At 40.9% G+C, this 15,306-nt stretch overlaps 1 protein-coding gene across 3 annotated transcripts in view; it reads left to right on the top strand.

Annotated features, from left to right (window-relative positions):
- prdm6 (PR domain containing 6) overlaps positions 1-10,444 on the top strand; it is a 123,368-nt gene extending 112,924 nt beyond the window's left edge. For all 3 annotated transcript variants that reach the window (XM_085179585.1, XM_085179584.1, XM_085179586.1), the window contains exon 9: positions 6,539-10,444. In XM_085179585.1, coding sequence (XP_085035711.1) covers positions 6,539-6,653 — 115 coding nt within the window. In that variant the 3' untranslated portion in view covers positions 6,654-10,444. The remainder of the gene's footprint in view (positions 1-6,538) is intronic.
- Positions 10,445-15,306: the final 4,862 nt, after the last annotated feature.

The raw sequence follows: 15,306 nt of genomic DNA, 5'->3' as shown, positions 1-15,306 counted from the left end.
GAGAGAGAGCAAGGAGGAACAAGAGATCATGGTGTAAAAAGTGAAACGACAAGCGGTGGCGATTAAATTCAGTTAAACCAAATCAGCATTCTTAATAAGCAATCAGAGGAAACCCCCGAACCTTTTCATCAGCACTTCAGAGTCTCGGTGGAGGCAGAGCGGGACAAAGACAATCACGGACGTGCGTCAGAAATCTTTAGCGGATCGATGGCCTCGGGGAGTTATCTCCTTTCGGACGGTGCGGCGGATAGATTAAAGCTGCCACTGTCACTTTGTCAGGAGGAAAACGCTCAACTTTATTTTCCCGCTGAGGAGACGGAGGCCGCGATTCTGTGTGGTCGGCAGCTTTTCGGTGCTGATGCTCACTGGACTGTGCAGGCTGTCAAAGCATGCTGCTGTTTTCTCGGCTCCGCTTTTTGTTCTTCTGTATTTTGTTCAGAGAAGCAACGTCTTAGCTTTAAATGTCATCCTGGAGACCAAAGAAAGTTGTTTGACTTAGTGCATTATATTTATGATCCTATTACTGTGAAGCTGCATAGAGACAGCAATCAGAGTGAGCGAACACTGACAAAAAACCCAAAACACTAATATGTACTATGCTTTTTAGGACTAACAAATGCCTTTTTCTATAGCCAGCACACAGAGATTATGCTTTTGTGTAGTAGATGCTGGTGGAGTCATTACCTCTTGTAATAAATTAGGAAAACTAAACATTTTTTCAATGTTTCTTTAAACATTTGTTGAATCTATTTGTCACGCAGCGCTGTGTGGCAGGCAGGATGAAGGACCCAAATGCAGATGAAATAAAAAAGCAGCTTTATTGCACTGTAGGAGAAATCAAACAAAACCCAAAACTCACAGAAACTTAACCTAAACTGGAAACTAGATAGCTATCCAATCTAATCCAATCCAATTCAATATTATTTATAAAGCACTTTAAACAGGAGACGTGACAACGGACAGAGGAAAACACAGGGCTTAAATACACCAGGGAGTATCGAGGGAATGGGAAACAGGAGTGAGACACAGCTGGGGCTAATCTGACCAAACGAGAAAGGGCGGAAGCAAAGCTGAAAACACCGAACACCAGACTGTCAAAGTAAAACAGGAAATACTGAACACAGGCACGGGAACGCAGACTTGACAAGGAGACACGGCTGACAGGGAAGACGGAGAGAACATGGAGCACAGAGACAAGAGTAACAAAGTGCGACACGGAGACATGACTGACTGGGGAGACACGGGAGGTGCATGAATATGGAGACTGGGAAAAAACAGACAATAACACTTGACATGACTTGATGTGACACATGGAACACAAGAGAAGGACAGTAACAAAACCTGAGATCTAAAAATTACTAAAGTATAAGAAACTAACTAAACTAAACTAAGCAGAAACTAACTGAATCAAAGAATAATAATAAACATAAACAATGAGTCGCCAGACTCAGGACTGTGACACAGAGCAGCGGTCCCCAACCCCGGGCCACGGACGAGTTGTTTGGTTCCGGGCCGCGAGACTCGGGTGTGAAATTTATGATTTTCAGGGTTTTTATTGTTAACTCAGTTTCCCTGGGTCTTTTCCCGTGTTCTGAATAAATTTCCTATATATTTTCATGCGCTTTGTACGGAGCCCCGCAGGGGACATGGGAGAAAAAAAAATTAAGACGGACTTTTGCGAGATCTCGCAAAACTTTTGCGAGATCTCGCAAAAGTTGAATTCCAACAATGGCGGAAGCTATTTAGTTGTAATATTACTCTTTCTGGGTCACAAAATAAACTTTTAAGATATTTTGAGGCGTGAATCTAGTTGTGTAAACGTCAGATATCTGCTCGGTTTACAAGACATCAGATATTTGCAAAAGTGCTCCGACTTTTTCGGAGATCTGACACCCACTAGCTCAAAGCTAACGGGAGGTCGAGACCTACTACAGCCAGGAGGAACACCGCTTTCCCGGCACATCGTGCCTCGACCTCCCGGTCGGCTTTGAGCTGGCAGCCTCCGAAGAATGCGGCTAAAACTTTTGCGAGATCTCGCAAAACCTTTGCGAGTCTTAATCCTTAGTCTTAAGACTCCGTCTTAATTTTTTTTTCTCCCATGTCCCCTGCGGGGCTCCGTAGCTTTGTGTGTCTTATTTTGAAAGAAATATTTACGCGTTACCACAGCGACCATTAAGGGGCAGAGAGGAGGATGTTACTCTCAGGACGCTGCTAATAAAGTTACACAATTACACAGTGAATTTGCATTTATTATTATATTTACAAAACACCACCGTTTTTGTCTTGGTCGTATCATTTTATTTTGTTGTATTTATCCGCGACACCTTAAAGGCCAGTTCGTGAAAATATTGTCTGACATTAAACGCGTGGCTTGGGGAGCGCTGCTACAGAGGGCATTTCAGATCAAATGTAGCTACCTTTCCAAGTAGAAGGTTCATAAAATGATGGATAGACTCGAGGGAGACTGAACTTTGAAATTTCACAGAAGTCCGCAAAGCATTTACATTGAATGGATGTAAAGATGTAAAGGTACTTCTAGCCCCTCCTGATTCTCAATGCATCAATTAATGCTTTTTTTTTTTCTTTGAAGGCAGTGATTTGACGCTGCAACAGCAGGACGTCACCTCCTGGCTCACTCTGCATACTTTAAGTCTACTTAAACCGTGTGTATTATTGCCACAGCAGACATGTCAAGATATTTAAACCTAAGGGTACCTTGTGTGTAGGTTGCGAAGGTTTGAGTGTAATCATCCCCAACTCTGGAGAAATTCTTCAAAACAGAGAAGATGATACAACTTATTTTGGGACAAAATCAACACATTTTTAAAACACAATTCTCCACATGCAGATATTATTGCAGTTGTGTCCATTAGAATGAAATTCCATTTCGATGGTGCTGCCCAAACAGGTTTTGAGCGTTTTGCACCAATAATTGAAAAAGTTTCTTGCACTCAACAAAATATTGTCTTTCATCCTCCATGTTTTAATGTGTGACTGCAAAAGCTCAACAACAATCTCTCAGACTTTCCCAGTTAGTGTTCCAACTTTAAGGTGGTGTTCATGTGGATTTTCCCCAGTGGGAAATTCTCTTTTCCAGTTAATCCAACACCACATGAATGCATGGTTAGATCATGATTTATTTTCAAAAATATTCCTTCAGGAAAGAGATCTCACTAACCAGAGTTGCACGTTTCCCACAAACACAGCCTTTGATTTTGAAGTAAAGGTGTGGTCAGAGTTTGTCTGAACTGCTCGGTCTCGGTGCTTCGGAAGTAAATGTGAACGTTGTTGTAAATGAAGACTTCGTCTGTACTTCTTCTAGCCCTTCAGCTTCTATCAGTCTGTGACTGAACACAGTCTGTACTTGTTTATCTCGCACTCGATCCACATCCGTACAGATGAGATTAAGATAAGAGGTGAGCTGAAACTTCACTGATCCTTGAGGGAAAGTGATTAAAGCGGCCTCTGTCATTTTGTCAGGACAACAGCTCAACATTATTTTTCCCTGCTGAGAAATGGAGGCGGCGGCCGCTAACAGACGCCCGCTGGTCGATAGCCAGCGGCCCGCAGCTGCCTCGTTTCAGCTCTGCTCTTTGTTGTGCAGGACAGCCGTCTTCGTGCCTGGATAAGTCGCTGTGACAGAGAAGCTTCAGAGGAGCTTTGAAGTCCGTAGCTGTTGTGGTTTTGTAAATTTACAGACGAATGACAGCAGGAACATCCACCTTAATGGCAGAGCAGTCTGTTTTCTTTTTCTTGTGCTGCAAGAAAATTTAGAAAATGAGAATCATTTCAGATCCATCAGCTCAAAGTCTGGTCCTCACGCACACACGTATATGTAATATATATAAACATATAGGACTTCTTTAAATTCATGTGATCACAGAAAAACATTCATATCCTGTGATGTGATGGGGCGAACTAACAGTTTCTGTCAAACTAATTTTGGTGAAGCTTAAACAGAAGTTTGTGTTTATTTTTTTTAAAGAAACTGGTTATTTAAGAGTGACAGACAAAGTAATGAGAAGGCAGAAGTCGCTGCAGCGTTGTCTCCCTACACGTGTGTCAACGCAAACTGCCCGAACCTGGATTATAAATGGTTGTGGACATCGATTCAGACAGCTGGACACATGAAAACAGGCAAGCGGGTGGATGTCTGTGCAGACCGCTGCACGCTCTGACTGATGCTGAAATTTACATCACAGGGACCCAAACAGATTAAGATAGGTGGAACCCACTGAAAACGTGTTTAATAAGCTTCATTGTTTTAATGTACTTTCAATCTAGAGCTGCTTTTACAAAATGTGTCAAAAAAATGGGGAGTGTTGGAGCCAAGTCCAGGCAAATATTTTACTCAGTTACATCATGCCATATTTAAGTATTTGTCATGATCTTTAAGTTTCTATTATAATCTTGATCATTTTATGTTATAATGTAATCGGCTGTGCTCCATAAATTAATCGTGCTTTGTTAGTCTGTTGTTGTAAAGTGTTGATAGATGTCGTAAAGGTGGAGTTTATTTGGCCCGCATGCGGAGGGGTGTGGGTAAAAGGTTAGGTAAGCAAGCAGGACGTGGAGCAACAGTTTTCTGACCGTCGCCGTTTTAATGTTATTTTTTGTTGTAACATAAAGGGAATGTAAACGGAGCTCTCACCAGAGGCATTTGTTTTGTACCTTTCGATTTATATGGAAAATAAATGTTTTGCCCCTTTTTTCCTTCGCCTCATTTTTGCTACCGGAAGGCATCCAAGCTACATAACAACAGCACGAGTCAGAAACTTTACGTCCTGCAGAAACGGCAAAGAAGGACCGAAGGTTGCCGTTACAGGGAGAACCAGTTCAGGTCTCAGCTGTTGCAGATGTTTTGGAATAAAACTGAATGCAAAGTACAGGATCCTTCATGGTAAATGCTTCTCTCTGAGACCTTAAGGTTAAGCTTTGCCCATGAGCAACATGTTTGACAGTAATCTATTCAAAATAGTAGGATGAAATTCGGTTTACAGTGGTCAGTCAGATCAGCAACATTATCTAAAATTACACCGTTTAAATAACACATTTAAAAACATTTGATTTGAATTAGAGCAACCATAAAACCACCAAATCCAAAAAGCTACAAATGCGACCCGTCGTCAGACATCAGTTCAGTTAACCTGTCCTGCTCTTCTTGGCAGTTCCACCACATTAATGGTGTCAACGCTAGATGGTTGAACACCCATGTCGTCCCTGCGTTCCCTGTTCGGAAATTGAGAAATACTTCAGTTGAAGCTGAGGCCATAAGTGAGATAATCATTAAAGACTTCATTTTTAAACTGTCCACCTTCACAGAAGGAGAAAGCTTTAATAACTGAATGGGCTCAATAAGGTTTTTCTTTAGTTCTTCTTCTTCTTCTTCTTTTTTAACCTGGATTTCACTGATGCTTGTGGCAACTTGAATTGAAAGGATGTTGACACAGGCAGCAGTCAAGCCACTGAACCAGACATCATGACAGAGTTTGTGGGTTTAGTAACATTTCGGAGGCAATAATGCTGATGCTGTCGCTTTGTGCGCTGCACCCATCCAGCTTACAAGTGTCTTAGCTGTGAACTGACTTCAACACAAACACACCGGCTGACTTCACTGTGGCTACATCCATCTTTTATATGTAATTTCTGATAAATACTCTTTTAAAAAGTTCAGCAAATGCACAAAGCTTAAGGAATAAATAACCTGATCAGTTCATTATTATAAATATTGACCTAAATAATGAGTGTTTTTTGCTATAGTTGAGCAACCCTGCATCCAATAATCCTGCTGCCAGCTTATGGAGGCAGTGATCACCGTATGTCCGAGACAGAAAGTCAGGCCCTGTGATGAATGTAGTGGCAGAAGCTGTATCACAAAACTGTGTCGTGTTTATGAGGTTTACTGAGGAAAAGCTCTGGTTAAAGAGCTTCCTAACGACCGCTGTCCAGTCCACACTGTTTCCCCTCCTGTGTCTAACACCTCCTCCCTCCCCTTCAACCTATCTATCTATCCGAGAGCACGTTAGTCTTGTTTCAGGGCTGTTAAGTCCAATATCTCCACACAGCTTTCTCTTTGAAGAGCCTCCCCCCACACACACACATTTATATACATTTAAATTACCCCCTAACCCCCTCCAGCGCACACTAAAAGCTCCCTCTCTTCTTTACTTCTATTGAAAGTGACAGTGACACTGCCGTATCGGGCCTGGATATATCTGAGTGTGTGTTAAAGTGTGTGAGATGGGAATACCCTCCTCAGCCCGCCTGATAGATTATTGACAGGTGGACTGTGTGTAATTTGTCGGTCAGGTTGTGAGGATCAGGGCAACAATTACAGCTTGCTGCTCCGCTGAGCCTCACACACACTTTATACTGTCACTGGATATTAGGGTTAACAGGGAGGTGTGTGTGTGCGCGTGATTGTGTACATGTGCGTCAGCAGATGTTAAGGTTTTGCCTTTTAAAGTGTATTTCTCCTCAGCTCTGTTCAGGCTTCTCTAATCGCCGTCTTTTGTGCGTCTTTCTGTTTGTGCGTCAGGTGCGAGCGTTGCGACCGCAGCTTCACACAGGCCACTCAGCTCAGCCGCCATCAGCGACTTCCCAACGAGTGCAAACCCGTGAACGAGACCAGCGAGTCCATCGAGGTGGATTAACCCCCGACTGTTTCCCGACTGAGACCACGTCCACATTAAGACAGTTCAATATGAAAATGTGACTCTTTCTTCAGTTTTGGACCTCCATCCACACCAAGACTTATGTTTTTTATATCATTGGTGCTTTGTGCCACAAAAAAGACCCTCACATTATATTAATCCTAATTCAGTTTTCCAGAAATAAAGCTGAGGAGCATCACTGTGTTAATTGGGTCCAACCTGCACTAAATTAAACGTGTGGATTAAAAATAAAGTTTGCAAATTCCAGGAGTTTCCAGGGATAAACAACAAAACGGGAATGTATGGTTAATTTATTTGGGCAAGTATCATTTCAGTGTAGTGTGAGAGTCACTTTGGTGTTATTTACAATCACATTTGTTTCACCTTTCCTTGCTTTTAAGTTGATGACAACACCTTAAGTTACCACAGTAATGCAATAACAGCTTTCCAACAAGCTTTAAACCAAACAACACGAGAGGAAGTGTCATGGTTGTTTTAACTTTTCAGTCGTGTTGACTAGGGGTGCAACGATACACAAAATTCACGGTTCGGTTTGGTTCGATACTTTGGTGTCACGGTTCGATATTTTTTCGATACAAAAAAATGTTGATGCCTTTTTAATTTCTCATTTATTAAAATTATAAATATATGTTTTAACTCAAAAGTACAGTTTTTAAATTTAATGTTGCTGAAACAACAAAGTAATAAAAAAAATACATCTCTCTCCACTCATCTTTGGAAAAAGAGAGTTTATTACAGAGAAATGGCTCTTTCCAAAATAAAAGCTATACTATACGCTTCTTCTGGGCTATATTCTCAGCAGCATATTAAACATATCAGGTCCCCATAAGGAGAATCATGTGCTAACGGCTGTCTAAATGACTCGGGTAAAGCTTGCAGCATGCGTGCTTGTTGTTTTTGTCTGCTTCCACTTGTCTTTGCACTAGGATGATGTCAGAGTAAATGTGCAGTCATATTCGTTGTGTTCCCACTAGTGCTGTCAGCGTTAATCTGAAATGACGTTAACGCCACAACACGGCAAATCTCCGTTAACAAGCTACTGCGGATCGCCCCGTGCGTGGGGCGAGCTAACTGTGCTAACGCACTAGTTCCCACCAATGTAATTGAGCATTGCTGGCACATCCAACATACTGTTTTACTTTTGTCCATGAGGCGCTTACCTTCAGGGTCATACGTCACATGAAAACCAAAATAGTTCCAAACGCTACATCTGAATTAGGGTGGGGGAGGTTCAATTTGCCATGTTGCAAGGAGAGCTTAACTTCTGTCTCGCTAGCTTGCCCTGCGCTCAGTGAATCTGCGTTCGACTACTCCGCCTAGGCTGCACTGTCGAGCGCAGATCCACTGAGCGCTCAACACAGACAGCATCTTCAGAAGGAAAGTTGATAAAATAAATTAAAAATTTTGTATTGTTCATACATATGCGTACCGAACCGAAAGCACTGTATCGAACGGTTCAATATCGATAAGAGTATCGTTGCACCCTTAGTGTTGACCCACCTGACTGCAGTTGAAGTAAAAAACTTGCAAACACACAGAGAAAAGCTGCTGGTTGTGGCATTTATGTCCAAACTCTCCACCAGTCATTGTTAGCTTCCTTCATCTATTAGCTGAATAGATCGGCCCATTTTAATGGACACGATACGGCTTTTTAATTCAGTTCCGTTTTATTTATTTAGCACCAAATCATAACAAAAGTTGCATCAAAGCGCTTTATATTGTAAGGTACAGATCCTAAAATAATACAGAGAACACCCCAACAATCAGATGATCCCTATGAGAAAGGCAACAGTGGGAAGGAAAAACTCCCTTTAAACAGGAAAAACACCTCTGGCTCAGGGAGCAGGTGCTGTCTGCCGTGACCATTGCAGACTTTTTTTGATGATGGGAAGAAGAGTCAGTATATGATAAATAACCAGCTCCTAATATCAGATCCTCACTTTGTAGCTGATTGTGGATCGGGATGGTTTTCCCTGGAGGTCTTAGCTGATGCCAGCAGAGGGAGTTAAATGTGTTGGTTCCCGAATAAATACCAACTATTGCTTTTTAGTAGGGCTCATTTTTGGGCCTCTCTCTCTGCTGAGTGATGCAGTGTCAGGTGACCATTAAAAAAACAGTTATTTTAACTGTCACCAGATTTATATCAGGATATGTCCAGTGTTTCTGAAAACACACAGTAGAGGTCACATGTCTCTGCAAACAAACTGAATGCTCTTTATTAAAGCACACAGGAAGAGAGGGAACAGATTTCATGCTTTCCCGATGTTTTTGTGTGGATGGGGGTCTTTACTTAAGACTTTTTTCAGCTTTATCTGTCTTGGTGTGAACGTTTGTCTGACTGTTTACACTTTTGACTTGACTGACTGAGAATTCTGGAGAGGAGCAGCATTCAAGCCACATTCATCCTGCTGGAGAAACTCCTGATTCAACCAAACCAAAGATCTCTTTTCTTTCCTTCTTTTTTTCTCAGCAGAGATTCAGACGGAGGAGTCGGACTAACAAACTTTTGAATATTTATTGGGGACGTTTTGGAATCCACAACAGGGTTCCCTCCAAAGAAAACTCTTTCCTGAAACCGGGACAATAACAATGAAATACCAAAAATATTAAGACTAATGGTCTGTCTGTAGCTTTACTTCTTTTTTTTTTTCTTTTTGCAACAGTGATGCCAAAGGAGGGCGCGACCAAAGCAAACACCGAGCAACGACTCGAACGTCTGAGGATGACGCTCGAGTTTTACATCACAAAATGAACACAATACAAAGAGTATGTACTGTAAAAAAACAAAAACAAAACAAAAAACAGACAAAAAAAAAAAGAAAGGACAAAGGAAACAAATTATATTTATCTTTTTCCTCATATCATGCTTCAGGCACTTTTGTTTTAAAATGTTTATAATTTAATATTAGAGATGATGAAGAAAGGAGGGAAACAGTGCAGAGATGATGGATGTGATTTCTTGAAATTTCTTTTTTCTTGATGAAATAATCATTTTTTAAAAAGTTTCAATATGAAGTTGACAGCATGTGTTTATTTTCTTTTTCGTATGCTAAACATTTCTTAAGTTCATGGGTTGTTTTTTTTTTAATCTCAGATGAGGCACAAACATGTTAACAAATTTTGGGTTTTGAAGAATAGTTTATCATGTTGTCTGGTAGAGTATATTTGCTACGCGATGCAAGTTTGAATCCACTCAGATCTCAGATGTGTAAATAGTTCTGTGTCATAACGATTCACTTTCTATTAAAACGACTGAGGGTAAAAAAGCACATTTAATACCAGATGAACACCAAATAGGTTTTTGTGCCTGAGCGTTAAAAAAGCTTTAATAATGATAATAATCTGAAAACTGTAGCTTCTCTTTCCAAAGACCGGCCGAGTGGATGTAACTCTGCTGTCCAAACCAAAACTCAAACAGACGTTTCACTGCAGGGAAACTATTTTATTTTTTATCACATGCGTGTCTCAGAGAGGTCAGGAGCACCTTTAGACCTCACACAGGCCTGGAGAAATTGGAAAAATGTTTATTCCCCAACCAGTTGGTGAAGGCTGACGACAGAATCATCGCTAAAGTCACACAGGCCTAGAAACCAGTGAGAATCCACCTGGAAACCACAGGTTACCAAAGAAAAATCCCACACTGGTTGGTGGACATTGCTACACCAAACACGTCTTTGGGATTCCTCTGGCCTCTATCAGGTTACTGCTCTCAGCTGTAAATTGTGCAGAAAACCAAAAGGCGTGATGCAAACCAGAAACTAGAAAAGAAACCCATGAAATTAGTGCTGACACGGCATATTTCCAAAGGTGAAAACTGTTATTTTTGCAGGTGAATGGCTCTATTTCTTTCACTACCGATTGGCAACTGTGTTTACAGACACATCTTCAGTGCAAACTGCAGGCAACAGAAGCAACCTGCTAGTGACCAAAGCAATGAGGAGGATTAGCTGTTAGCATCCAACTTCACCTAGCAACTGGCAGCCTCCAGCCTCTGCAATAAAGATAATAAATCCAGATGTTTGGGCAGTCGAGCATCTGGACAGAGGTGCTCCTCAAACTCTTACAGACTCGTTTGTGTTCTTAAAAGTAAAACAGTTTTGCACCTGAGAGAAATATCTCTTTACTCAGAATGCAGCTCGATCCAACGATGTATATAGAAAGATGCAAACTATGGATCAGTTGGGACTAAAGTGAAACTTTGACCAAACTCACTTCTTGTTCAGAATCCAGAAGCCGGACTTTAACACTATAACCTGAGAAAAAAAGGGGCCTCTGATGATGATGATGATGATAATCATTTGCTCTGTAATGTCAAACAGAAAGTCTCCAATTTCAGCTCAATCTTGTTTGCATGATTCCCTCAGCTCCCCTCCCTTCTCCCATTCCCATTTTTTAAAAAGATTGACAAAATGAGCTCAAATAGCAAAAAGACGTTGTTCCAGAGGAAAATAAAGCTGACATCCACTTTTGATTCTTACCCATGATGCTCTCTGTGATCTTATTGTCTTACATTGTTTGCTGAAATCACCTGCACGACATTAACTTTCTGGTGATGACAGAAAAATGTAACCACTTTTATGTCCACGGCAATTTGTTGAACTTGAAATTTGTCTTGTTTACAACAAAAATTGACACCGCTTTCATCTCTGCACAGAAAATATTACTACTGTGAGCCGACTTGGCTTAAAGGCTCTTTCCAGAAGTGAGTCTCTCCAAATGTCCTGTTATAGAGCAGAAATAACTGGTCTGATATGAAAATGATTTTAGCCTCTTGTAACATCTTCGTTATAGAATTTCTTTGTTGTCTTTTTTATAACTCATCCATCTGGATTTATTGCTGCTACATTATATTTACAGATGATTTACTTGTGAAGGAGTCCAAAAAGTTTGTCCTTGATGGGGAAAATTCTCTTTTCCATTAATTAAATTTAAATTGTTTATGAAAGTAGCTTTAGCAATGTAAAAAAAATGACTGAAGGTGTTATTAGCTTGCTATCATTAGCTGAAAAGTTTTTTACTGTATCTAACAAATATGATCACTTACAACTCCCAAAAACAGCACGATCAGTGGTCATGATGGTAACATTGAGCCTTCAAAATGTATCTAGAAAGAAAAGGGTTACATCACGAAGACCCCAGCCATCTTTTATATACAGTCTTTGGTGTTTACCCTACATGTATTGGTGCTGTCAGTTGTCACTGTCAAACCCTTAAGTGGTCACAGAGGTGCTGATCAGACGAGAATCAGATATTAATCAGATTAAAACGATCCCTGTTCCTAAATTCCATTTTTAAATGATTTCCCTGAAGTTTTTCACCTTCACACGGCTTAAATATTTTATCTTCTTGTCACACAGGATGGTCCATCCCTCAATCACCAGCTGCCTCTACTTACTGCTAATAAGGTGTAACACACACAGCCCTGCCTTGACCTCCTCTCTGTCAGTCTGCAAGCTGCATTTTCAAACTTTCCAGTCTGATTTCTGAAATTATTCCTGTGAGGATTCAACAAAATTTTACCAAAACAAACACAAGGCGAGCCTTCAGACATCACTCACAGGGGTTTTTTTTCACCGTGGGAAACTGATCCAAACTCCGAAGCCAAACAAATGATCCCACAACGAGAAGTTTTTTCCCCCCCCCACTTTCTAAATGTCTGACAGACACATGAGTGAGTCAAGATTAGATTACACGTAATGAGATTATGGCAGCGATAGTTTTAATTAGAAGCAGTTAGTGTGAAGGAAGAAAAACAAACATATAGAAACTGCTGACTGAGAGACGAGAGAGAAGGAAAACTGTTCAGTTTCATTTGTTTGAACAAGTGAAAAATGAACAAAGACATTAAATTCCCAGGAAGAGGAAAAAAAGACAAGAATGCCTGATTTATGACCTCAACCTAAATAATTTAAAACATCAGCTGAAAGAGAATCCAGATTATGCAATGAGGAAAATCAGAAAAAAGGAAAATTGCACAATAATTATAGCAATCGCTCATTTTGAAATTAGTTGAAATGAAGAGAAAAAGTTGTTAATGTACAACAGGATGTAAATTAGACCATAAACAGAGTACTTATAGAAATCAGGTTACTGTGACCCAAGAATAACTTAATGAGCAATAATGAAACTTTACTATTACAAGGTAATAATATTAAACTTTTTTTTTTATTATAAAATGATAATAAACAAAACATGTAACAAACAGAGAGAAAACTACCAAAAAACAACACTGAAGAAAATAAAAACACTAAACTACAAAACAGGATCTAAGCATTGCAGGTTTAGGCATCACAACCTTCAGGGCTGGAAAACCAAAGGTGCTCTAACAGGGGCTTAGACCAGCGGTCCCCAACCCCCGGGCCTCGGACCAGTACCGGTCCGTGAGTCGTTTGGTACCGGGCCACGAGAGTTGAGGCTCAGGTGTGAAATGTATGGTTTTCAGGGGTTTTATCGGTTTTCAGCGTTATTTTGTTATCGTTTTTATCATTAACTCTGTTTTCCTTGGTCTTTTCACGTGTGTTATGAATAAATCTTCTTTTTTTCGGTACCGGTACTAGTTTTATTTTGTTGTATTTATCCGCGACACCTTAAAGGCTGGTCCGTGAAAATATTGTCGGGCGTAAACCGGTCCATGGCGCAAAAAAGGCTGGAGACCGCTGGCTTAGACTCCCAAAGAGAGTCCATCTCCACAGACTCCTGTCATAAATGTCCAGTTTTAAGTTTAGGGGCGTGTCCTCTTTGACAGGCAGGTGAATGCTGAGACATGTAGCTGCAGCTGCTAGCGCTTCGTGTTTGCTAAGTGAGTGACTGAATTGGACTTTTAAACCAGGTTTGTGCTGTTGATTCATTTTGGAGTATTTTTAATGCAATCAAATGACAATCTGGTTTGCTTTGTGACTCATTTTGCTAACAGCCCATTCTCTTGAGGTCCCATCACAGCATTTTGATCGGGTTGAGGTCTGTCCCACTGAACAACTTGATTCTTTTTATTTTCAGTCATTTTGTAGATTTCTGTGCTTAACTGTAACGGGTAATATCCTGTTGCTTGACCCATTGTCAGCCAAGCTTCGTTTGTTAGAAATGGCATTCTCTAAAACACTTACAGAGAAGTTCATGGTCAACTCAATGGCTGCAAGGTGCACAGGTCATGTGGCTGCAGAACAAGCCCGCATCATCACCCGTCCCCCACAGTGATTCAGAGATGATGATGATGGTTTGTGCTGATATGCTGTGTTTTGTTTGCGGCACTGAGCATTATAGCCAAAGATCTCCACTTTGGTCTCATCAGTCCAATGGACTGTTGCAGACGTTTGGTGGTTTCTGCAGATGAGACTTTGCAAACTGAAGCTATACTGCCGTGTTCTTTATAAAGGGAAGCAGCTTTCTTCTTACTGGCAACCTCTCCAGACAAACTGTACTTGTTCAGCGTTTTTTTTTTTTTTAAATGTAAAACTAAAAATTACATTCACTGAACTAAATGTCCAAATTTGAGCCGACATCCTGGACACCGAGAAGTCAAACGTTAATCAATCATCAATCAGGTCAAACACTAAAAGTAACTGTTCATTCATGAATAAGTAAAGTTGCAAATTCAGTTTCAGAGCTCGCACATACTGGTGGATTAACAGAAACATAATAATAACGACAGTATGGCTAATGGGAACTAAAACACACACTTTAGAACAAACACTGTGGGTCAGCTCGGTTGTACTCCACAGTGGCAGATACAAGAGAAGAAGACTTCAGAGAATGGGGTTTCCCCCACCGTGTGTGTGTGTAATGGGTGTAATGGTTATAATGCTTTGCTTTGAGTGGAATTTCCTGTTCGGAAGACTGGGAGCATATTAAGCAGAGTAGAGGTTGCACTTTCAAAACCAATTAGACATCAAGCTTTGGAGTTTTTTTTCTTCTTAAGTTTTAATTGGAAACATGTTGGAGGAGAAAGTTTCACTGTGAGAAAATGTGTCTGCTGGTAACCCGACCACAGCTTCAGATATATCACATGAAAGAGTCCGTTTGTGCACGGCAGCCACAACATTAAACCCGCTGTCAGGTGAAGCTGATGAGATTTATCTCAGCACAGAGCAACGTTCTGCTCAAAAGACGATCAGCAACCTTCAAGGCTGGAAATGTCCCCCAAACTGCAGTTCCTCTAATGGCCACGAGAGGCTGACTGCAAAAGTGAGACGATCCCCATAGACTCTAATGTTAAAATGCTAAAATGCACAACATGAATAAACTTGTGTGCAAGACAGATTTGACTCTTGCTGAAGAAATTTGAGATGTTGGCAGATAACCAGCAAGAATCAAGGCTCTACTCTGGGCCTCCTCCTGATGGGACATGTCCCGAACACCTCATCCAGGAGGTCAGGTGACCAAAGCATCTCAACTAGCTCCTTTCAGTGCGGTGGAGAGGTGGTTATATGGCTCCTGAATGATCCTTCTCCATCTGACAGGATGGAGGAGGATCCTGACAGGAGGATCTTTGGATGAAGATCATTTCCCCTACTGGTCGTTTGTATCTACAATCTCCATCATTCTTTTGGTCACTACCCAGAGCGCACGACGATAGGTGAGGGTAGGGACATATATTGACTATTGACTTTTCCCAGAACAAAATAAATTTGAATCG

The sequence above is a fragment of the Neolamprologus multifasciatus genome, chromosome 12 (genome assembly GCF_963576455.1).
Source record: "Neolamprologus multifasciatus chromosome 12, fNeoMul1.2, whole genome shotgun sequence".
NCBI classification, from domain to species: Eukaryota; Metazoa; Chordata; class Actinopteri; order Cichliformes; family Cichlidae; genus Neolamprologus; species Neolamprologus multifasciatus.
The sequence above is the reverse complement of the archived record's forward strand: the minus strand, read 5'-3'. Positions and strand labels throughout refer to the sequence as shown.